Source organism: Lampetra fluviatilis, chromosome 3 (assembly GCF_964198595.1).
Source record: "Lampetra fluviatilis chromosome 3, kcLamFluv1.1, whole genome shotgun sequence".
Classification (NCBI taxonomy): Eukaryota; Metazoa; Chordata; class Hyperoartia; order Petromyzontiformes; family Petromyzontidae; genus Lampetra; species Lampetra fluviatilis.
In genome coordinates, this window is record NC_136277.1 from 29,701,724 (window position 1) to 29,727,581 (window position 25,858).

At 43.4% G+C, this 25,858-nt stretch overlaps 1 protein-coding gene across 1 annotated transcript in view; it reads left to right on the forward strand.

Moving 5' to 3' along the window:
- Positions 1-22,035, forward strand: part of LOC144930983 (A disintegrin and metalloproteinase with thrombospondin motifs 7-like) — a 92,185-nt gene extending 70,150 nt beyond the window's left edge. The window contains exons 20-24 of the mRNA XM_078854815.1: positions 903-1,055; positions 1,979-2,158; positions 2,751-2,915; positions 4,052-4,208; positions 16,234-22,035. Coding sequence (XP_078710941.1) covers positions 903-1,055; positions 1,979-2,158; positions 2,751-2,915; positions 4,052-4,208; positions 16,234-16,418 — 840 coding nt within the window. The 3' untranslated portion in view covers positions 16,419-22,035. The remainder of the gene's footprint in view (positions 1-902; positions 1,056-1,978; positions 2,159-2,750; positions 2,916-4,051; positions 4,209-16,233) is intronic.
- The last annotated feature ends 3,823 nt before the right edge of the window (positions 22,036-25,858 follow it).

A 25,858-nucleotide genomic window follows, 5' to 3' on the forward strand; every position in this document is an offset into this window, starting at 1 on the left:
TGTGTGTTTTTTTGTTACGAACTATATTGTCAAGAGTGAAATATTTCCCGCAACTAGTGAAAAAGATATTGGCTTTTATGCAATTGGTGTAGAGGGGAAAAAACACAATTTTAAGTATGCGTTTCCAGAGTACAAGATAAGAAACACATTACATCTCAAAGGAATAACGTATTTCCATATTTTTCAAATTTAATTTTTGCACGAGTATTTTTAAAATTCATTTCAAGGACTTTAGGGGCTTTTAGATCATTTATTTTTGTTACATTCATTTCAGACTTCCAATATATTTGACAACAAACTCCACTAAATAATATGTTGAGTGTAGTTATTTGTGCAATAGCGTGAGTTTAATGAGAGTGACAATTTATATTCCTAGATAATTGGTAGCAGTTAAACAGCAACCTGAAAAGCACAGTAGTTTTATTATAGTTCATTATATTGACATTAAAACAAGTTCAGAAAAATCATGCACGGTTTATGCTTTCCAATATGCATTTGTCCTCAAAAATACTTAATCAATGGTACGAAAGCTGATAGAGCATCTGTTAGGGCAAATTGCGTTTGCACATATGGAAAATGTCCTTTGTGCTCCAGTTTATATCTCCAAGTTTAAGAAAACCCTTTGATAATTCTGGCCAGATTTCAGTGCCCTCATAGAAATATAACGCTACAGTAATGTTTTGTTCATATTGGATCACGTTTACAAGAGTTGATTTTGCCGTCGTACAACAGACAGATGGATCGAATGCATAAACGATATACATTTTTATTTTAAAGTGTTAAGATCCCCCAAATCTCCAGTTATCTTGTATACTATATTGCTGAATGAAGCTGTGTTTGTGGAGCCTACATTGCAAAGGCCTATTGCTGTTGCTGCTGCTGCTTCCCTGCGTCTCGCTCAGTGCTCCGTGAGCTGCGGGCTGGGAGCCATGTGGAGAGCCGTGCGGTGCAGCTCTGGCCGGCTCGACGATTGCGACGCTGCCAAGCGGCCGGAGCCGGCACGCCGCTGCCACGTTCGCCCCTGCGCCGTTTGGATCGCGGGCAACTGGAGCAAGGCGAGTCGTGCAAAACGACATGATAAAAGGATGGAACAGAACAGTCAGTTATCAAATCGAATCACGACCGTGAAGAGTTACAATTCATCTAATCTTTGGGGTGGGGGGTGGTGGTGAATTGTTACAATCCTTCTCATTAGAGACTCTTGAGCCAGCACCACTGAGATCATGGCTATGAATGTGGGCGGCCACCCAAGGTTTAACAAGGTCCTAAAGTGATGTGAGTTTACTGTCTCAGCACAGTTATTCACGAGCAAAACAAATGTCGTAACAAACGCGGTGCTCTCATAAGGGTTTGTGGAGAGGAAAATGTGTCACAGTGTGCCAAGATGCCCAAAGCATGGGTCATTTTGTGCAGCTCTGATTTTTTTTAATATATCCGCATGCGCATGGTGTTTTTTGCTTGGTGCTCAATGAAATTGGCAGCCTTGAGCCCCAGTGGTGGAAAGTCTCATCCGGTCTTGGAGGCTAATCGACATTTCCCGCACCTCCGATTAGCATGGTTGGCTACGTACGGCGCCATAGAAGTTCAATATATATACACACACGTAAAAGATTGAGCCTAGTTTAGTACTTAGATGGGAGACTTTCTGAGAAAAGCAGGTATTGTAGAGTTGGGCTGCGAGGTGGCCAAGAAATGAAAATCATCATCATCATCATCCATGATCAATCCACTGCTGGATGAAGGCCTTCTCTGAGCCACCACCACCGCCTTTTTACAATGGTTGCAATGCAAAAATCTATGCAGTGCCTGCACGTGAACTGATGACATGGTCACGTGGCGATGGATTCTTAAATCTATTCTGCGGGGAGTCTTAAGCCACGGCGGCATATGGCATGGGGTAGAAAGCTTCGGCGAGGTGCGGTGCGGTGGCATCAACCGCTTTGGTCTTGACGGTATATTGGTCTCGATCGAAGCGCAGTGCTCGGAGGAGTGCGGCGACGGCGGGGTGAAGATGCGTGTGGTGCAGTGCGTGGATGCGCACAAGCCCGGCCGGGCCTTGCGTCCGTTCCACTGCCACTCACGGGGATACACGCCACCCATCAGCCTCGCCTGCAACTCACATCCCTGCCCCGAGTGGAGCACCGGCAATTGGAGCCAAGTATGGATTTGGATTTTCCACCATTGATTTTCTTTAACGAGTTTTGTCTTTGCTGTTTCTGTTGTTTTTGTCTGTCTGTCCATCTGCCTGTCATCCTGTGGATGCTGTATTAGTAAAAGCTGTGCAGGGGTTAAACAGGGGCACAGTGGTTTGTTTGGGGTGCCACAGTGGCGAGATGTTAACTATCTCGCCTAGTATACAGGACCTTGTGGGTTCAATCCCGACATCTCGCCATCTTGCCGAGATGTTAACTGTGTACTGTGTACTGATCAAGCGGCACCCTGCGGTTGCGCCAGAATTGTTTGGGAAGAGGAATTATTCTTGTGTCGGTGGATATTGAATTTGAAGTGGGTGTATCCTATGAAACGTACATTAGTTTATTGTGGTCACTGCTTTGTTTTTTCTTACCTCTTGTGTTCGATCCCAAGCTTGCTTGTTTCGTCTCTTACGATCTCACTTTACAAAGCTGATGCATTATCTCGGCGGGTCTGTTGCCGAAGGACGTGATTAATTTTTTTTTTTAGCACCCGTGTCTTCTTTTGCTTAAACAACGCTATGCCTTCCCTCGCTTTTCTCCGCTCCCGTGGCCCAGTGCTCGCGGGAGTGCGGCGGAGGATGGCAGCACAGGTCGGTGACGTGCCCCCCGGGACGTCGGTGTGACGATGACGGCGACGCAAGGCCCAAGCTCCCCCCCATTGCCCTCCGCCCCTGCAATCCGCAACCGTGTCTCGAGTGGATGGTCGGGCGGTGGGGAGAGGTGAGCTCTGGCGCAGGGGAGTAAAATATATATATATAGGGTGTCTCGGATCAATCTTCGCACGTCAAAGGGCATTGGCCATCCAACCGCGTGAGTTTAACCAAAGTGGTTAAGAGAGGTCGCTAAGTGCAGAAGACAAATGGCACTTGAAGGCGGTTCATGGAGCAACGATATGTGGTGGCTGTAAATGCTTCTGTGCTTCATCTGCCCTCTTCGCCATGCTGACTCGATTTTCTCGATTGCGCTGCGAGAGATGCCGGTGCCGTGTCGTTGGCGCTTGAGGCATCCGTCTGTTGAGAGACCCGCGAGCGTTTTGTCAAGAGAGCCTGAGTGCGGAGTGCTATTGACGGATGTGTTGAGTTTTTTTTGCGCGTGTGCAGTAGATGGTTAACTGGATGAGTTTCTCTTTTGAGTTTTGCCGAGAGCCGTTGGGGTCGTTTTGCCCGGTCCACACAGCAGCACACATTTACACGCGGGGTTACGCGTTCACAAATGTAATCTGCTAAATTTCCCATCCAAGCTGAAAGGCAAATCGAAGTATTAAAAATGTATTGGCACAGATTGTAAATATGCATTAAATAATGTATGTGGGATATGGGTTATGATGTTGGTTAAATACTATACAATACAGGGACTCCTCTACTTATGAACGGGTTAGGTTCCAGAGGTCTTTTCGGAAGTGAATTTGTTCGTAAGTCCATCTTTACTCCTGTCGATTCCAATCATGTTGTGCGGGCATATACACTAAACACGGAGAATGTCTTTAAAAGTTGTATAATCTCCTGTAGATGTAGATGCCACTGGCTCTTCATGTTCTGCAAATGTAGATGCCACAACCACCATATATTGTGCGGCGGTTGAACTTACGAACTCTCGGCCTGAACAGCTGCAACTGGACATACGTACATGTTAGTTCGTAAGTAGAGGTCTGTCGGAAAGACACCATTCAGACGCTGTCTTTCCGACAGCCCTGTTCTTCACCTGAGGACGGCTGCTTGCGTTGTGGCCGAAACGTTATGAGAATTATTTTATTATGTTTTATTTTATTATTTTATTATTTCCCTTCTACGTGACTTTACCGAAAGAACCAAGCAGCGTTCCTGATTCGTTTATGTTTTATGTTTTTTTTATTGCAGTGCAGCGTCTCCTGCGATGGAGGGGTTCAGCAGCGGATGGTGCAGTGTGTGATTGTGGCGACGCAGCAGCAAGGAGGAAACGGGACGCGGTGCGGAACTCTGCCGCGTCCGGAGACGATCCGAGCCTGCGGCACGCACGCCTGCGACACGATACCTGGTCAGTGGGATATATTTTGTGTGTTAGATAAATTGCACTCCCCCCCCTCTAATGAAATGAGATGGTGTCCTGGATAAGCTCAATCACTGACAGAATCTCATTTGCCCCGAAAATAGGCTTTTGTTGAACATGGGCTTATTAAGTGTATGAAAAAAGTGAATTATTCAGTTCATTGTTGCGGCCATCTGGGAGGAGATGATATCATTGAAAGTATCAAAAGTGCACTGTAAAGTGTTGCAATGAAGCTGGCCTGTGTTCTCTTAAGGGAAATAAGATTTGCAAACCCAAAAGACCAATGAGTGCAGATTCTTTTTTTGTCAACTTGTACGAGCCACAATTGAACATCGACTGTATTAGTTTAGATGTATACACTTGTGGTGTAGCATGTATGAATGTTGAAATTGTTTCACACTGTGCACCGCCAACCATGCTAATCGGTGGTGCAGGGGAAACTAAACACACGGCATGGCCCTCAGATGGAAGGAATGAAAGCGTGCCCCCTCTTTGTTCACCTTTGCCGCTCTTTGTAGCCCAGCTCATAGGCCTGTCGAGCCTGTGGGCAGCCCTGGGGCAGTTGCACCGCCTGCACACGTGATACCTACACCATTTAAAAATAACCCTAAGATGAGGCTTAAGATGAGGCTTAGGCACGGTTGGCTACGTACGGTGCGGAAGACGTTCAACATACATGCATATATGTATACTCTTTGGTTCTTTCGGTAAAGTCACGTGGATAGAATAATAGATCTATTATTTTTCTACCTACGTGACTTTACCGAAATAACCAAAGGGTATGGATTCCTGCAGTCACGAAAGCTTCAACATATATGTATCTTGCACATTTCACAGTGACAATCCAATGTCCTGAATTCATCTTAAATGACTCGACAATTACATCTTTATAAATGGTGACCGAGAAAGCCGTCTCGTTGCACGACTGACGACTGACAATTGTCAGTGAAGGACAGGGATGCATTGACGCATGAGCAAATTGATCACAATTTATGGCAGCTCCATGTAGCCGCAAATCGCTCTCTGATGGTGAACTGTGGTCATCTTAAGAGTGCAACTCCCTGTGACGAAACGGTCAACTTACAACTCTTGCACGACAGCGACGGGTGTGGCAGCGTTCTGATGTATAAATAATTTGTTTGTTCTGTGGGGGGAAAGCCTCACACTGTGTTCAGTACACACAGTACACACGCAGTTAACATTTTCGCCACGGTGGCGAGATGTTAACTACCTCCCCTGCCACAAAAGGGCGTGGGTTTGATCCCGACCCTGACGCCTGTATATTTGGAGTTTGCATTTTCTCCCCATGGTCGCATGGATTTTTATCCAGGTCCTCCGGTTTTTCCCTCCACATTTATCATCAACGTGCGTCTAGACCTTTTGGCTGCTGCTCTAAATGTCCACATGCTAAGCCACTTCGTTGAGCTATCATTTGTGATGGTCAGGTGGCTTCTGAAAAAGAGCGTGGCCTAGCCAGTTTCCGGACCTTAATCCCATAGAAAATCTGCGGAGGGAGCTGAAGGTTCGAGTTGCCAAACGTCAGCCTCGAAACCTTAATGACTTGGAGAAGATCTGCAAAGAGGAGTGGGATAAAATCCCTCCTGAGATGTGTGCAAACCTGGTGGCCAACTACAAGAAACGTCTGACCTCTGTGATTGCCAACAAGGGTTTTGCCACCAAGTACTAAGTCATGTTTTGCAGAGGGGTCAAATACTTATTTCCCTCATTAAAATACAAATCAAATTATAACATTTTAGACGTGCGTTTTTCTGGATTTTTTTGTTTTTATTCTGTCTCTCACTGTTCAAATAAACCTACCATTAAAATTATAGACTGATCATTTCGTTGTCAGTGGGCAAACGTACAAAATCAGCAGGGGATCAAATACTTTTTTCCCTCACTGTACGTAGCTCAGTGGGACTTACCTGGTGAAATGATACAGAGGTTAGTTTATAGTTTGTAGACGCTGAGGCTTAGATGGCTGGCAGAGTTGGTGGCTGGGCAGTTGTGTGACTGCGCAATGCACGGTGTGCCCACCCCCTCGAGGAAAGTGCCTACACGGGCGTGCTCGCGTAAGTGATTTGTATCATTAGAATGTGCTGCGGAAGAAATGTTAACACCTGTGCTTTATTATGTAATCACCGTTTAAAGAGGACAAATCAGCACTGAACGTTCCGACAAATTGGGTGCTTGAAATCTCAATCTGCCACGTGTGGTATTTACACTTTGTTTACATTCATGGATTTGCCAGGCCCAGTGTGTAGACAAAAGTAACGGCACGTGGTTGTTCATCTGCGAGCTGTTATTTTGGCTCTTGTAGATCTTGAGAAAAATTGGATGCTCATCAGTGCTGATTCCTGCCTAATTATGAGAGACACGAAGAGGCTGCGCTCCCTTGAAAAGGGACGCAGAAACATAAACATGCAGCCAATGTAAGCGGACCGGAATTGAATGCAATGCAATGATTGTTTTCATATTTAAAAGACGCGTAGATTTGCCCCAGAGTTTTTTTTTTTGCCGTCGCATGTTGACAGAGAATTTTGGAGAACTATCTCTTCTCTGGGAGAATCATGAATATTCACAATTTCCCACGCACACCTCTCCACCCACGCCTCACAAAGGACAGATAATTGGACGAAACCTAAAGACGTCATCGAACGAGCATGTGCAATATATAATTTGGAATGTTTTACTCGTCATTGCGACGACGCTTATTTTGATTCACCTCTATTTGTCTCATTTTCGCACATTCACAGCGACGGCAAAGGGGAAGCCACTGCCTGCCACACACTTTGCTGGGGTTTTGAATTATTACACGCAATTTTAAATCCATCGACAATTTTGCGCAATACTCTGCCTTTTGGTCGATACATTGTTGTCTCAAACTCTATTAACGTAAGAGCCCAGTGCTGGAGGTGCTGTAGGCGGCTGTGTGGGATCATAATAGCCGGGTGAGAGAGAGAGCACAGCTGAGCCAGCACTGCTCACGTGCCGGGTTCAAATCGGGGCAGCCGCTCATGAACACATTCCTGCGGAGGGAGCTGCTGGTAGGAACACGTTGGGTTGCTCGGTCAATGGCCAGGGTCAACGGCGGCGTGGTGTATTCCGCAAATATACCCGACTGTGAGGGCGGGCACAAGCCGGCGTGAGTAGGTTAAACGTTGAGTTTTATAAGGGCACCACGGGGTGACCAGCTCCTCCCCACCCAGCCCCACCCCCCACCCAGCCCCACCCCACCCAGCCCCACCCCACCCAGCCCCACTCAGCCCCTTCCCACCCTCCCCTCCCCACCCAGCCCCTCCCTCCCCACCCAGCCCCTCCCTGCACGACGGACACAATAATCCCCTGTGGGCTGGTGTAACCAGGAGGTTCCTACCAGTATCAAGTGCAGCAGGTTGATGGTCTCAACTTGATCGTCAGTAAAACTGCAAACGAATAATCGCGTGTTGTCTTCACGTCATTCCAATGCACCTGCCTGTGGGCAGAAAAGTTACTGCCCACAGGCAGGCCGCATTGACTCACGGGATTGCACCAGGCATCTCTCGGCCGACACGACAGCGCCGGATTGCTTTCTCGTGTTGCCTGAGAGATGCCTGGTGACGGAGTGAGATCTGACATCGTCCCGTGGTGACATCTTCCAAGCGCCGTCGTCTCATGCTGACACGAGGCGATGTGCTTCTGACTGAAGGAGTTCTGAAATGATGTTTATTGCATCGTGACATGATCCCGATGGCAAACATTGCGATGTAATTGGCAAAGATAACCTAATGCTGCAAACGTCAGTCTCTTACCCGTCATGTGACCGAGCAGGACATTTTTTTTTATACTTTATTCTCGAAACACCTCTCTGAATTGAGGTGGTATCATGACCTTTTTAACATTTTTATCGTTAAAATCGATGAGCATGGTTAGATATGTACGGTGCGAAAGAAGCTCCATGTACATACGTTAATATACGATTTTTTAAAAATATATACACTAAATAAATGGCCCTCTGTCAATCTACTCTCATATGAAAGCCTCCCCAATGTAGTGTTGCTCTTGGGTTTTTTTTACCATACTTCACCATCCTGGCCAGTAATGGTTGGCACGCCCGGTCCAGGTATCACTCGCCACTGACGTTGGTGTTGTGGTCGTAGCGTAGCGTGATAACCACCGTGCCATTGCCCCCCACCCACCACCACCCCACACCTCCCCCCCCCCCCTAATGTTTATTATCCATCACTTCTCGTGGAGTTTATTTTGCAGTTGTTTCATTTTTCCACGTCACTAAATAATGTATGTTTTAAACATACCTGACCCAAAGAGTGACCGCCGTAGAGGGAAGTAAAAGGTTGCACGTAGAAGAAGAAGACTCTGATGATGTGGACACATACGTTGGATTGACAACAACAGGGAAATGAAAAGTGTGTTGTTCGGACAAAATGGAAGGAACAAGAAAAGCGATGAAGACCAAACAGAGAACGGCTTGACGACATAAGAGATCGGTGCGCATATTGGCACAAGTCAGAGGCAAGTGGAAACAAACGACAATGTGTGCAGTGGATTCCTCGGGGCTATCTGCCCATGGATTGTGACGATGATGATTAAAATAACTTCATTGTACAGATAATTGGGGTTTTACCCTTTTATCTGGCAACAAAACTGACACCTTTTTTTTTACAAGGAGTCGTGTTTGCATTGACCACAATACCTGCGGTCGGAATGCAAAAAAACACAACTCTGATAATGTATGCAATATCCTTGAAATTGATTGGTCCACACCCAAGACAGCTTTTTCTAGAGCCTAGACTAGCCTAGACTCCTTGTAAAAAAAGGTGTCCGTTTTGTTGCCAGATAAAAGGGTAAAAACCGAATTATCATATTTTGCTACTGGCAAAGGAGGTTCCAATGGTGTTCATTGTACAGCTTTGTAGAACCTCGGACATCCCATTAGGTGGACGTTCTCCCTGTGTTTCATTCGCTCACAAGGTGGGTCCCGAGCGCGAACAATTCCAACGTTACTGGCAACCCTTCCTAAATTGTCCTTCAAGGCGTTCCGATGTGATTGAGTGTGAGTTTCAGCGCGCCGCTGATGTATTGATTAGAGCCACGAATGTGACTTGACCTTAAAGAGGTAATTGTAGAAATGTTGATAAACATTGACACTTGGTTTACATTTATTCGGTGGCAGACGATTTGTCACGTCGCTGTATTTAAACCGCTGGCACATTTCACTATCATGGGGAGAAAAACATCGCAAGCATGAATAAAAGCTGACCGATTAGATGTCCGCGCACGGTAATGATGGAGGGGAAACAATGAGTTATCATTTTCAAAAGCAGAACGGATGCTGTGCCTAATTGTAAATAATTGGGTTGTGGTTCTCAAGAGTGCGAGTGTTGGAGAGTGGAAATACATTTGGCTGATTTGCCTAAAGTCACACCCATCCTTGTTGAATTTCATTTAAGGTAAAAAAATTTTATCGCGTTAAAATGTCTTCATTTGTATCATTAGTGTGAAGGCTCTGTCCGTGGCGTGTGCAGTTACGGGGAGCGCAGGGAGGGATTGGAGTCTGCTGGATGTTACAGGACGTCCCCTGCCAGTTTTCTCATTTGCGTGCACGTGGTGATTTTCCAGCGTGTGATGGACAGGCCCTCGGGGGTTGTGCCAAGCCAGCTCGTATGCGTCGTGCTGCAACTTCCTATGACTTATCCACCTTTTGATTCGTGGCCAAACACAATGCCCATTGTAATTGTGATTTTAATTAATCCTGTGCGTGACCTGGGTCAACTCAGCCTAAAATCGATGCTTGGCATTGTATGGTTAACATTGCCACTCGGGGAAAGAAACAAGGCCAGGCAGGTGTTGTGTTTCTCCGTGCCAGCCTTAATAGGCGCTTGTTAACAGCAATTGTCCTTACGTTCTATATGGTTAAATGGAAGATGTTTGTTCTTTAGTGGGTGTTTTTGACAAGTGCCCTCTTGCAGGGCCAAGTGATATCATTGAGCATCTCCTGAGGCCAGAACAGCATCCACACCAACACACAAAACACACAAGCACACATCATCAGTCGTATGCTATTCAGATTACAGAGATATAAAACAAGTGCAAGTTGATTTTACAGAGTGTCCAAATATGAAATTTCTTGTTCAATAGGTTAGATTTCCTACACATCCCACCACTAATATCCGTGGACTACAAGCATCTACTGTATCCAAACTGTGACGGAGATGGCACTTCCCAATAACATTTGAATTTGTTTAGCACATGCGACTGCTGACGAGCACCACAAGAGCAAAACTTCGGCCAAAGGTTTACGTTGCTCAAAATAAATGCTGCTGGATAACTCGGGTATGAATGGCCGAGAAGCCAATGGACTAAAATACATTTCATCTTAATACTGCGATGACTTGGCTTCAAGCCAAGCGGGCAGTGAACCTCGGGCTTTTCCAGCGAATAAATTGAATCGGCCTCACAAGGATCACAGGTCTGGCAGCAGCCAACTAGTTTTCTGGAACGCTCTTCCTTTCCGATTTTAGGAAGCCACTGGAGCTATGGACGAGATTGAAAACTAATTGTTTCAGAACTGCTTTTTTTGTTAAGTTTCTTGTTTTTTGGCCAACACCTCCGATTAGCATGGTTGGCTGTGTACAGTGCGAAAGAAGTTCAGCAGACATACTTAGTTAATTAAACATTGCAACAGCTTTTCTATTCATGCTATTAATTACTAACCCACTCATGTAACCTGGAATTACAAACCTCAAAGTGAGGTTCACTGCCTGCCTAATTGTGAGCTACAGCATGACCTCTCTATTCCAATTCCTGTAAATCATTGCATCAAAAGCAGCAGATGAGAGTTTATTATAAACGTTTGGATATGACACAAGTTACATAGAAAAAATAATTCTGGCATATCTGATGTGTGCAAGTATTATAAATGCAATTGATAAATCGTTGGAACATAAATGTGATTTATGGTTCAAAATTGACTCCAAGATGTATTGATGACAAGAATACAACAGATAGCAAAATCGATGCTTACATATTTAACTTTAAAATGTAATTCATTGGGCCTTTGGTCAATTCTGACTGCAGAGGGATGGGAAATAACAGAACATGCAAATGTAATTGCTGTTTTTTTTCTATTTGGGAAATTGTTATAATGTAGCTTCAGTAAAAAGCAATGATTACAGAACTGCAAAAAAAAATGTATTTTCATGACTTGAAAAACATTTTGTCAGTATCAATGTGGGCATGAAAAGCACAAATCCTGTGAAATATTTACACTCGGGCAAATGGACTCGCAATCATTTTCAATGCAGTACTTCGAAGCAACGGTAGAACTTCGTACTATATTCTCTATATCTGGAATTGAAATTGCCCAAAAAATGTGATAACAGGTAGAAATAACATTCCAGGAGGGCGTATGAGTACTTTAGGAACGTTGTATATTACTGCTACTGCGTACATTTCCGTGCGGTTGTGCTCTACAGCTCTCTGATGTGTTTTTGGGCTGCACCGCATGTTGTGAGGCGTGATGTCTGGGACTGTTGTTAGTTTTGCTGCCTTGCCCATCCTTGTATTTATTGTTGAAACATCGTCAGGAATTTACATGCTTTTGCAATTTGTACTCATAGACTTTATTTATTTTCCGTATTTATTTTTAGTGATTTGATTACCTTTCCTATACGTTGCACTCCAACCGTTTTTGTTTGTATTGTTTGTTACTTTAACTTTCTGACCCACCCCTACTGTGAAAAAGAGCTTCATAGCTCATCGGATTTATCCAGGATAAATAAAGATTTAGATTTTGATGTCACTGCACGCACGGGGCAAGCATCCTCTGGAACGAAACGACTCCGTTGGTCCATTCACATCCTGACTCAGTCGGTTCTGATTTAGTTCTCGAAGACGCCTCCCGTAACCGTGGAGCGAATCATCAGAACACGTGCCGAACGACACACGACACGACCGTGAAACACATCGGAGAGGAGCTCTCACAGCATTTGCTATCGTTGTCAGCGGGTCTCTCTCTCTCTATCTTTGCCCCGTAGCATTTGCAATTCCTGGCCACTCACTGATAAGTACAATTCCCACGGGTGGTGCGGTGAGCGCTGCTACTCTTGGTCCGAAGCCAGGCTGTGTTCACGGAGGGGCCCTCTGGGTTGCAGTTGCAGCTGGTAATGATGGAGGCGACAGCAGCAAGTCTCATTCTGCGCGTCGTGCGTTCATTCATCTTGGTGGTGGCCGAACCACACACAACGTCGGAAAGTACCCGGCTGACCCAGCGAACTTTGCGGCAACGTGCACATTTGTGCAGGGGAGATGAATTGGACCGGTATGTTCGTGAGCTCTAATAAGAGCGAGAGGAAAAAAATGTCCTGCTGTCGACTGTCAGATTTCCTTTCGGGAAGTTGTTTGGCTGAGACATTAAGCACCATTTGCCAACGTACATTTATATTAAAACACGTGTACATTTACTGTTTGAAGTGGCACTCAAGCGCACAAAAAGAATACGTAAAAAATAAAACTTTCGGTGTAATGGCCTTTATTCAGACCGGTGAGAGTGGGCAGAGATGTTGACTGACTTGAGTGTTTTGGAGATTGAGCTGTGCACGGTGGGACCCTGGCACAAATGGAACAATAGAATGAAGTTCCAAAAGGCGATTTAAAATTGGCATACGAGCAACCGTGTATTAATAGACACAGAGTGCTCAAGCACAACAATGGCACGTTCCATGGGCAGCATTGACGGCTGTAACATCTAAACAATGACTGCCCAGTTCGGTCAAAGTGACAGAACGGAGAGTCAATGGGTTCGCACACGCGGCCGATGAGACCAATCCTGGCTGCACCTGCACTCTGGAGAGACGTGCATCGATTATCGCGTCGCGTCGCTCCGTCGAGACCAGTGGCGTGGCTATTGCCAATCGCATGGGCCCGAGTTATTAAATGTTTGTGTTTAGTTTGTTGTCCCTGCCCCCGCACCTCGGATGAGCACGGTGGCCTACGTATGGTAAGAAAGACGTTGAACCTACATACATATTCTTTGGTTCTTTCAGTAAAGTCACGTAGGTATAAAATAAAATATATTTTATGTGATTTAATTTCTTTCATTTAATTTTCTACCTACGTGACTTTACCGAAGGAACCAAAGAGTATGGATCCCTGCAGTCACGAAAACTTAAAATCTACATACATATGTCAGCATACTTTGTGGGATACCTGGAAGAACAAAGCGATGCAACAATTCTAGATTTGAAGTTTTCGTGACTGCAAGGATTCGTGACTGCAAGGATTCATACTCTTTGGGGTTTTTTTTACCTACGTGACGAAAAAAACAAAGAGTACGATGCAACAATGTCCAAGCACCAAGCCTCATTCTTTTGGGAAATAAATAGATATACGGGTGACTGTGTAGGCATTGCTTCTTGCTAGAAAAACAAGTTCAAGTCTGTGGGCTATGAGATGGCAGGTTGGCACAATGGGCTCAGTCCACAAAATAATTGGCATCTATTGGGTCCGTTAATTCAATCTACGTGGAGGTTTGAGTGTTATCCGCTCGCGTGTGTATGTGTGTGGGTTTTATCTGGGTACTCCCACGTTTCTCCCACGTGAAAGCCGCTCGTTAATGGAAATGGCCAAACATTTCGATGTAGCATGACCCTTTGAAAAAGTATTGTAACTCCAATTGTATTCAGGAGCTCAATGAAATACTCAATGTATGGATGGCATCGTCATCATCGTGGTCACGATCATCGGTAAATTTTTATCCACTGCTACAGGAAGGAATTTCCATCACTCACAGTCCTGCGATGCCACAATCCATCTAACTCTTGCCAATCAATTTTCCAAAAGCTGTCCATCCAACTCGTTTCTCTTTTTGTTTCATCTAGGCTTACGTAATTTGCTATGTTTTACAGTTGTATCCCTCCAACAAATCATTGTTTCTCAACACTAGTCGTGTATAATTTTTATTTAACTTATATTTATCTTGAGTCCAAAGTTACAGCCTTGTTTGTTAAGTTATTCGATCATGTGTTTATACTTTAGGTATGCAAATTACTTGTTTGGTTTTTAAATTCACATGGATATTGCAAAAGTTGCAATATAATTCTGCGTGTGAGCTGTTAAATCATTTTCTGATTCACAATACGAATATGGCAAATGCAAGTCCAAAACAATTCAGTCACACAGCATGCATGCACCTATAAATACAAAGCTCCCCGATATAGCCTGTTGGGGAAAATGTTGTGAGTGACCACCTCTGAAGGCCAGCACGGTACATAAGGGGGTGGGTGGCCATCACCATGCACGGCTGCCTTTGTCTCCCGAGTGGCGAAATTTGTACATCACATCAGGTACTCAGTTAAAGCTGAGTCCCGAGCACGCACAACCACATCAGCCGAAAAAACGTTATTCTGCTGCTTCTCTAATGGTTTTACGCTCATGAAAAAAAAAAATCACGCGATGTTTTTATAACCATTTTATATATATATGACATATACGTTCCCCGAGCGTGCAATATTTCTCATGAAAACTGCATAAAGGTAATACATTAAATACAATTGAGTCGATAATGAGAAAGTAAATTGCTCTTGAAAAAATTACGGTCGAAGAGAGGTACAGACGCTCTGGAGAGTAGCAATGAGTCACACTGCCAAAAAAAAATTTGCCGCTTGTAAATTCGTCATCACGGACAGATTATACGCATTTACAAGGCCCCTTTGTCTTTCAAAATCCCTATCTTTTGACAGCTTTCTCTGTAATGCCTTTATTTTTCTCCGCTTGTGAATGTAAAGCAGGTGAAATCATCTGCTTCCCCTCATCGTTTTCATGGTTTATGATGAAGTTGTAATGACCCGTATACAGCACAAATCATAGTGCGATGTCGCGTCAGCACGAGCACAAATGACAAAAACATTCCAACACATTCGTCAACAACACTCCCCCAAAAAAGAATGCAATAGTCGAATTCCTCAGGCAATGTGCCCACCCATCCCGCCCTTTAAATCAGAGAGCCAAAATAGATTTTCCTCTGGTGAATGCATGCAGCACAGGTATTGTAAACGGTGCCAAAGGCGTGTGTCAAAACATCAATTGCTCACGTTACATTTCTTCTCTGGTGACGGTAATAATGATGAACCGAGGCCAACGCTGAGGGGTGTAAATCACGTCCCTTGTATTGCTTCCAAATTTAAAAATAACTTAAATCTACAGAGCTTGATTTTAATACGAAAATCTCTCAAGTCTTCCCAGAACACTGAAAGTCCCCACATTGTCAGTTGCATCATGATTCACCACTCAAGACAATGCACTGGCATGTCGTTCTTCCATCTTCCGGTGTCGTGCGTTATTCTCTTTCCCATGACATCTCTTTTGTACTTTTCGAGGTGGCAACCCCATTGTCCGTACAGTACGCATGTATGTTGAACTTCTTTCGCGCCGTACGTAGCCGATCACGCTTGTCGTAGGTGGATGGGAAGGACAACAAAGTAAACACAAAAAGCAGTTCTAGAGAAATTAGTTTTCAAACGAGGTTTTAAAGTGCACAGCTCCGCAATGGCTTCCTAATATCGGAAGGAAGAGCGCTCCAGACGGCCGCAGAAGCGCATCTGAAAGCGCGCGATGCGGCAACCGCCTTTGTTCGATGGCCAGCCCAAGAGTTCAATGGCTAGCCCAAAAATGAAAAACCAGGAAAGTGTGTACGGTATTCCCGTCCTTCAAAAACAAGTAATATTTAAAAATACTTTTTTTTTAAAACGCTGCCAAGCTTAGCAGTGTTCATGAGGATGCTGTCTTTCCGATAGCTCTGTTCTTCACCTGAGAACGGCTGCTTGCGTTGTGGCCGAAACGTCGTGAGAATTTTTGTAACGTTTAATTTCCATTATTTCCCTTCTACGTGACTTTACCGAAAGAACCAAGAACATGAATCCCTGCAGTCACGAAAGCTTTAGATCGAAAAATAAAAGGGCGTAATAAAAATGTGAACTTTCAACGGGCCCCGCGTAACGGGACGTTTTGTGCGCAGAGTCCGCGTGCCACGAGGACACGATGCCGCCCGTGTACTGCGGGCTGCTCGCGACCACCGGGGGCTGCGTCGTGCCGGGCGGGCGCTCTGAGTGCTGCAGGACGTGCCGCCGGTTCGCGGTCGCCGGCCCGCACGGAGACGCCGGCGGGGAGCCCTCCCCGAGGGTGGCAATGGGCACGGTTTGACACCGGTGGTGGTGGTGGTGGTGATGATGATGGAGCAGTGTGTGTGTACGTATCAAAATCTACGTGTCCTCCATCAGCATGTACACAAGCATCTCCTAAGCTAGTGTTGGCCAATTTGTTGTTAATTTTTCAACTTGACTTTTTGCAATTAAATATCGGTTCGATGATGATGATGATGTGACTACCAACGCAGTCGATAGTCAAATTCGGTAATCTTATCAAACGAACGATCGCTGGCCCGCAGAGGGCCTTCTTACTAGTGCTCCTGGACGTTCGGATAAATTGGAAATGAGACCTCTGGACACATTGCATGCAAACCTCCTCCTCCACAAGCGAGCCGCTCACTCACAGTCCACCGGCACTCGCTATTCGCTGCCGGTTGAGATGTTAGTTTGAATCGATCAATCGATTTAGTCAAAAGTCGATCAATTCCATTGGATGGCTGCTCGTTGCGGAACGCCGCTCGTCACGCTGGAAGGAAGGCGCACAGTCAGGCAGTGCCGCCACACGGGTGCACATCGCGTTGTACACATGGGGGACCTTTGAATTTACATCGTCGGGATTTGGCAATCATCACAAACATATTGCGTACAAAAGAGCACACCGTATGGTGTGTACTCTAATCGTACTGGCAAGCTGTTTTATTGTTTTTTTTATAGCTTCACGATTATACAAGTGCACCGATGCATTGTCGTCAATTGCAAAGAGCGTTAGCAGTAAGCAATCATAAAAGCAACCTCAGAAGTGTTTATTAACAGTTTGTGCACATCCAGACATTGCTTTGCATATCCATTATATGATAAATGCAGTGGAACAATGCACCATATTTATTTCACGGTTTGGTAGGTATTCATTTGCATTCAAACAACGATGACCTCTTTTTTTTTAAACCGTCACATTGAGTTTGTTTTTCAAGTCTATAACAATCAGGCGAAATAAATTGGTTTGCTTTAAAAAAAAACACTGCTTATTGCTGAAACACAACATACAGTGATACCATTAATTAATTTTCAGCGGAATCTGCCTAATATCATTGTGGTCTCAAAGCTCGTAACATTAATCAACAGTGACCCTCGATGGAAGGGGGCCAAACAAAGAATATTAGTGTGCACCAGCATGTAACATTTAATTGTTTCCTCAGTGTCTAAATACACGTTTGAGTTCATTTAATTTTTCCATAGAGCAAAAAAAAAACCCGGTGTGGGCGGATTTCACTGCACCCGGAATATTATTCGTAGGTTTAAAGCAATGCCACCTGCTTGTCATGCACGATGCAGCCTCTTCTGCCGACAGATTAAGACAACCACAGAAGCCAAGCCCATTCCTCCACGGTGCATCCTCGCAGTCTAGCTGTTAATTTCAACAACGAACTACGGCGAGCGTGCTAGCAGTGAGTACGTACGTTGAACTTCTTTCGCACCGTACGTTAGCCGACCGCACTAATCGGAGGTGCGGGGGCGGGACAACAATACTAAACACAAAATGCAGTTCTCGAGAAATTAATTTTAAATCCAGATTTTAAAACAGTTCCAGTGGCTCCCTTATATCATACCGGGTGTTATTTGGGTTTTGTTTTTAGCGATGACACAAACTAACTATTCCCGTCAAAATATAATCAGAATCTTTATTTATCCTGGAGAAATCCGATGAGCTATGAAACTCCTTTTTGCCATAGATGTCTCGTAGGGGGCGGCTCAGACATATACAACAACAACCCCCGCTAGGAGTGTAAAGTATCGTTAAGGTAAGCATATTACTGAAAATAAATGAATAAGTAGCAAATAAACTATTTTTATTTTACGAGGTAATGCCCATTGAGCTATTTGTTCTTTTTCAGAAGCAACCTGGTCCCAAATGATAGCTCAACGAAGTGGCTTATGTGCAAATTTATATCAGTCAAAAAAATCTAAATGCATGTTTCTAAATGTGGAGTGAAAAAACAGAGGACCCAGAGAAGAAAATCCACGCGACCACAGTGAGAACACGTAAAACTCAAAAAATACAGCAGGCGCCAGGGTCGGGATTGAACTGACGGCATCCTGCATACCAGACGAGAAAGATAACATCAAATAGAACAGTTTATAATCTGTCAAAACACAAGATGAATAACGTGAAGCTGAAAAACTGTGACAACCGAGACATTGGCCAGTCACCAGTCTGGCTTTAAAAAAATCCAACAGCTGGTGACATTGTAACTTTAGTCTGAGAGGAGAGAGGGTGCTTGCTGTGAGCATAATAATTCTCATGCGAAACGTGTGGATTATGGGAGTGAAACTACATAGATTAGTATCGATTCCTAAGGCTCACGTTCCATGAGAAATTGTGCACATAAGAATTAATGTTCATTTGGTTTATGCTAATTACCTTGAAATTATAATCTAATATCTCAATTCGGCAAATGGTGTGAACAAAACTCTACAAACGTCATAAAAATTATAATTGAAAAACAATACAAACGAGACCGTAAAAAACGAGATACAAAAATTATACCTTCTTGATTCAAATCATGCCCTGAATCTGCATGATTCATCGACTCATTACACCCCCAATGCAGGAAGGAGTTTAATTAACTACAGTAATTAGAAGCAGGAACAAGGATTAAGAATGCACCGGTGCTGGATTTACACCAGATGGGAACTCTTGAGGAAGCTGCATCGATTAGTGGGGCCAATCTGCTGGGGGAAACGCTCTGAGGCCACTTCCTACAAATTCCAATTATTGAATTAACAAAATTATTTGGTGGTACAGAAGCACAAATGCAATAAAAAAAAAACCTAAACACATTCGTCAATAACACTGTTGCCCTAAAAGGAACAAATAAATAATGGGTAATGCTTCAGGCGATGGTCCTTCTTCATAGAACCTGTGCCATGTTTTACGCGCTATGACGAAGGTCCATTGTCCAAAACATCGCCCTATTATAGAGTTCCCATTTAAGGCCACACAGCCTGATTGACGAATCTTGACCATTTTGCGATTCAGAGTATCGAGTTGACACCACCTGGGGCTGAGTTTGTTTCCCTGCTCGAAGGCCGGAGCCCACGATTCGCCACCACCAAATCCGAAACACAGACACGATCGCTCTTCCCGAGCCGCTTCACTGTTCTCGAAGGTCAAAGTTCTCCCGTGTGGTGGTCTCAGGGACGTTTGATTTCCGAGGTGGGTGCCGAGCTTAGTGCTCTGTCGTTTTTGCTGCACCTTAATATTGTCGCTATCTCTTCAGGCCCATTGGTGGCGGTTACTCAATTTTTTTTGCTGGGAAGCACAGACCGGAGGCGTTGATGTCAAGACTGCGGTAACATTTGTGGCCTTGAAGGAGATAAGTGACGTGCACACGTGTCTGTGTATACACTCGTCCACAAACAAACAAAGGTTCCTCACACAGCGTACATAGGCTATTTGGGGCAAGTGCTGTTAGTGCAATGGAGGATTGTGTGGTCAGAACAACACCTGACCGTCTTTGTCTCCCCCTGTGATGTTTGCGCATCACGTCATATGCTCATGTACTAAGGGGGGGGGGGGGGATTGCTTTAGATATTCACCACTGATACTGGCCATGGACTGGAATCAAACTCGGGTTGCCGAGTACGTAGCGTAGTGCAATCACCACGACGCCACTGATCCACCCATACAAAGATCCCCCGTGTGGGCTACAGAGACTTGGAGCAAGTGTTGTTAGCTAGCACCTATGCAAGACACACAACATGCTCATACTTAGGGCATGTATGCATACATCGCAGGGACCAGAATACTGCCAAGTGAGGAGAAACTAAAATATAGCAATTTGTAAAATATGTGAACAAATGCCTTTCATGCAGAGTATGACTGAAATTTGTTTTATTTTGCTCATCACGTTTGTTTTTCTGTTCGTCACCATTTTAATTACCTTATAATCGCTTTAATCTTTTTAAATATGTCAATGCAAAAGCTATGCACATAATGTATAATTCGTTGTGCTACTGTTTTGGGGTTGTTATTTTGGTGGGCGCGGGGGGGGGTGGGAAGGTTCATCTATTGCACAAATGGTACAAAGGTACTGTTTCGTTTGTAGACATGAATGTGATGTGTGCTGTGCAAGACGCTGGCAGGCCAGCACTGATCAAGTGGAATTATATATCCTAAACAAGAATCATTCTATAGCAGAGAATTGTGGAACTGTGTCCTTACTGCGAGCCGAATAGGACTTTCAAATTCTAGATTTGAAGCTTTCGTGACTGCAAGGATTCAAACTCTTGGTTTTTTCGGTAAAGTCACGTAGGTAAAAAAAATGAAATTTAAATTTTTATTTCATTTAAAATTAAAATTTTAATTTCATTTTTTTTACCTACGTGACTTTACCCAAAAAACTAAGAGTAGGACTTTCAAACTCATTTGGTGGGCCCGCACATTAGTTGGCACCAAACAGCTGGGACTGTATGCATCGAATGTGTCTGCACGGCACATCTTGAAAGACAACAGAGCGGCTGAACGTGCTAAAACTAGAAACCTGTTCTAGATTTGAAGCTTTCGTGAATGCAAGGATCATATTCTTAGGTTTTTTTCGGTAAAGTCACGTAGGTAAAAAAATTAAAATTAATAAAAGTAAAATAAAAATAAAATAAAAATCACGACGTTTCGGAGGCAACACAAGCCTCCGTCTTCAGGTGGAACCGTCACAGCACGATAGCTGTATCAATAGCTGTATGAAGACGGAAGCTTGTGTTGCCTCCGAAACGTCTTGATTTTTTTTTACTTTTATTAATTTTAATTTTTTTTGTACCTACGTGACTTTACCGAAAAAACCTAAGCATAGAAACTTGTTGCTTTTTCCGGGTCAAAAATATGCCCCTCTAGCATCCGATTAGTGTGGCTAAAATCCTTGGAGTGGTGGATAATTATTGTTTGTGCGGCCTTTGCGCAGTGGTAGGCCTGGCCACGTGAAATACATTCACTGGTACTATTCAATACGCAGGGCAATAGGTTCCCAACTTCTGTTCTATAGGTGAATATCATCAGCCTTAGGGCCACTTATATTTTGGTGCTATTCAGCCATTTAAATGCTTGGTCATAGTGTCTATGAGGACGTTGTAAATTACATGTCTTTTTGGAATCTGTGTTTTTCAACAGAATGCAATTATTCTGTCCGTGTGCTTTAATTCCCGTACAGATAATGTTTCATTTATTTAAATTATGTAACTGCAACGGCCTAATTGGTTTGTATTTAAAAACATATATGCACACTTTTGAAGTAATTATGGCAAGCAAATTAAATGTAATGACTTTAATCTGGTGATATTCATGCCAGTGATGATGTTTAAAAAATAAGTAAACTTTTATGTCAACCATCATTTATCATTTTAATCAACTAAACATTTTTTACATTTTTTAAAACTTACCGTTCACATACTTGAGGCCTTGTTATCAATCTACTCTGGATATTTTAGTTTTAGTTTTATCAAACACCAATAATCTTTTGCATTCACACGCGTATATTGCATCCGCAAAGCAATTCTTTAAAAGATGTTTTTTGTATTCCTGACATACTATTTTGCACTGTACTTTACGTAAAATCATGGTGCTAGCACTGTTTGAAATAAAACTTGTCATGCAAAAATAAATAAATAAACGCTACAACGTTGTATGTGTCATCTATTGTCCTCTCTTAATAGACAGTTCTTTGATATTATCTCCAGCCTTTGTGTCTTGGGATCTCCCCGAGTCCACCGAATCCAATCACGGGGCAATCCTTCTAACCCTAAGAATATTATTTCCAAACAATAAACGTACTGGATCATCTAATCATTCCTATGAATGTGAGCGTGTGATGTCCTGACAAAGCTGCCAAGACATCATGTTCACCCATGCTCTTTATTTATTTGCATAACAATTTGAAACCCGAGTTGGCAGACATCAGCAATGGAATGGCCAGAAAATAGTCAACAAAAAAGTCACATTGTCCGACTTATTCCTCGTTCACTGACAATCTAGCAGAAATGACGGGTGCTCTAATGACATTTGTTTTTTTCTTTTTGGTTCTTTCGGTAAAGTCACGTAGAATGGAAATAATAAAATAATAAAAATAAAACATAATAAAATAATAAAAATTAAACATAATAAAATCATTCTCACGACGTTTCGGCCACAATGCAAGCAGCCGTCCTCAGGTGGAGAACTAAACTCAGGTCACCGTGTTCATGGCACAGTGGTGAGCACACGTTCTGCGTCCGCAGTTGTCATCCATTCGCCACATGAAATAATAACTTCAGTGCTTTGTCAATCCATTGCTTAGAATATATATGTAATATATGAATGCCTCCCCACGCCACACCGGTTAAGGTGGTTAATTGACCATACTTCACCTCACCGGCCAATGCGGGTTGGGGAAAGGGGAGAATACCAAGGACTCAAATATATATAAACAAATCAGAATTAATTTCAAATATAATTGGAAATACGGTATGTCCATACAACGAATAATATGGCATTAACAATTTAAAAGTTCTTATATTGAAATGAATGCAGTTTTATCATTCCTCACAACAGTCTATTATGAACTATTTGTTCATGCACATACTAAACTCCTTACCAGAACCGTCTGTTATTTAAATATATAATAATTGTTGATGCACATCCATGATTAATGTTTGCCACTTACGGTGATGTGCAGGGTCGCTCAAAACATACTTTTTGCATTCAGAATTCCCTCGTTATTCACGAACTTGCTATCTGCTATTTTGGCTATCCGGGAATCGCATCTGGAGCTCCACACGACTGCATCGAGCGAGAGAGAGAGAGCAAGTGATTAGCTAAAGTGATGAGAGAAAGAATGTGATGCAACAAACTGATGAAATAAAAATATGAGAGAGATAGATAACTTCTCGAAGCTTTAGAAGCATCTGCAGACGTGTAGTGACTGATATTGGGTCACTACGGCGTTTAGCGCCAGTTACTGAGAGAAGGGTGCAACTGTGCATCTCTCTGGCACTAGAGTACATATGGCATGGAAGGGGGCCCGAGGGGGCATGGTTCTGGTGACAGAGTGAAGGCAGTTGAGGATGTGACAGTTTGGGTGAACCCGAGAGGGCTACGTGACCAGGGCAGGATAATGAGGGGGGCCAAAAGGTGGCGAGAGGGACACGTGATGTATAGCCCAGAACCTTCTAGTAGGATCTAGAAGGGGGCGTGGCCGAGGGCGGAGCCAGGCCACGCTCAGGGGCATAAAAGGGAGGTCCCGAGAGCCGATCCAGGCTGTCTGTTGGAATGGAACCCGTTGGTGCTACGTCTCTTCGATCCTCGGTCTTCGGTCTTTACGCTTGGCATCGTGGGTCAGGCAGTGTGTTACTGACTGACCCGGTTATGTAGTTACCCCGTTGTGGTGTAGTTACCAGTTGTGATGTAGTTGACCTGTGTACGTTTATGTAGTTACCAATGTTGGGGTGTGAGAATAAGCGTGTTGCCTCCAAGTTCAAGTGTGTGCCTCCGTGGAACCCACTACACATGTGTAGAATGTTTGTCGGCCAATATCATACGCGAAATTTTATTTTCACAAGCATCTCCGGAATGTATCCCTCGCAAATAACGAGGGAACACTGTCGTCCACAATCATCCCTACGTCTACCCATTAAACATCAGGAGCATTATACAAAAATCTACAGACAAGGAAGAAAAGGTATGCAAAAGCATAAACTCTGCAATGCTTTACAATATACATTGGTCCTCGCAAATGTTTTATTTATAAATGAACGAGTACTTCTTGTTCTGACATACAGATAATAAATTATGATATTAATGGACACAACGGAAAGTTTGAAAATAAGAATTTTAAATAGGTAAAGTTCTTAAGAGGAACTCTGCTTGATACTAAGATGTCGTAAATATTGGCTCACCTTTACAAGAATTATCATGACCACCCGCACGCAACAGGCAGACAGACTGACCGAAAGAGAGCTGGAGGTTGAACGAGTGCAAAAATCTTTTCAACTTTAGTTGGAACGCGTTACATAACACTGGTCAGCAACAACAAAAACATTTTTTTCTGGCCTGGACTTTTGCAGCTGTTTTAGACTAATTTCAGGGCGCTGATTCCAAATCTGATCTCAGATTTGCTCTATCACATCTCATTTTATGCTATCGGCATACCCCATTTTCATTGATTTTACCCGAAATTAACTCTGTCACTTATTATTGCAAGTTGTTGCGAGTCAGTGACTGCTTTAGTGTTAAAATATGGTGCTGTATTTTTAGGATAGTGTGTTTATAATATCATTTTGTGTAGATATCCACATTTATTTAATATTTTACTTCTGCAGTTTTTAATGAAAATGCAATATTTGATATCTCAAAACCCTGATGTGATAGACAAAAACCGATGCCAGATTTGGAATCAGCACCACAAAATTACCTTAAACCCGTTGGAATACCTTGTGCCAGAAAAAGTGTGTTGACCAGTGTTATAAAACCGTTGGAATACCTTAGGCCAGAAAAAGTGTGTTGACCAGTGTTATAAAACCGTTGGAATACCTTGTGCCAGAAAAAGTGTGCTGACCAGTGTTATAAAACCGTTGGAATACCTTGTGCCAGAAAAAGTGTGCTGACCAGTGTTATAAAACCGTTGGAATACCTTGTGCCAGAAAAAGTGTGCTGACCAGTGTTATAAAACCGTTGGAATACCTTATGCCAGAAAAAGTGTGCTGACCAGTGTTATAAAACCGTTGGAATACCTTGTGCCAGAAAAAGTGTGTTGACCAGTGTTATAAAACCGTTGGAATACCTTGTGCCAGAAAAAGTGTGTTGACCAGTGTTATAAAACCGTTGGAATACCTTATGCCAGAAAAAGTGTGCTGACCAGTGTTATAAAACCGTTGGAATACCTTATGCCAGAAAAAGTGTGTTGACCAGTGTTATAAAACCGTTGGAATACCTTATGCCAGAAAAAGTGTGTTGACCAGTGTTATGGTGAAGCGGTGGCACAATGGTTGGCACACCGTGCTGTCCTAGACCCGACTGCACACCAATCCACACTGACCAGTGCGGTGAAGTATGGTCAAACGACCCCCACAAATTACACTATGTGGGAAGATTTTCATGCAGAAGTTGATTGGATAAGCATCCATATTATCATTAGTTATTCTAGATATGAATATGAAAATCCAATTTCCATTCATTGTGAAGCATGTCAGTGCTAATTGTGTGATTTGAATAATAAATAAATATTGGGGTCATCAGCTGCCTAATATTAATGGTGCTTTTAGCGTTCCTGTAATTGCATTCATGGGATTGCGGGAGTAAAAAGTGGTTTTGCTCTATAAATCAGATATTAAAAAAATAACAAACCGCCACGCCAAATAAGCGTTCAATTATTTCTGGTGCTGTCAATCCATGTACGTTGCACACTATTATCTGCTGCCACATCACATTTATCGTCATGCCTGCCATACAAAACATTCAAAAGACAGAGGGAT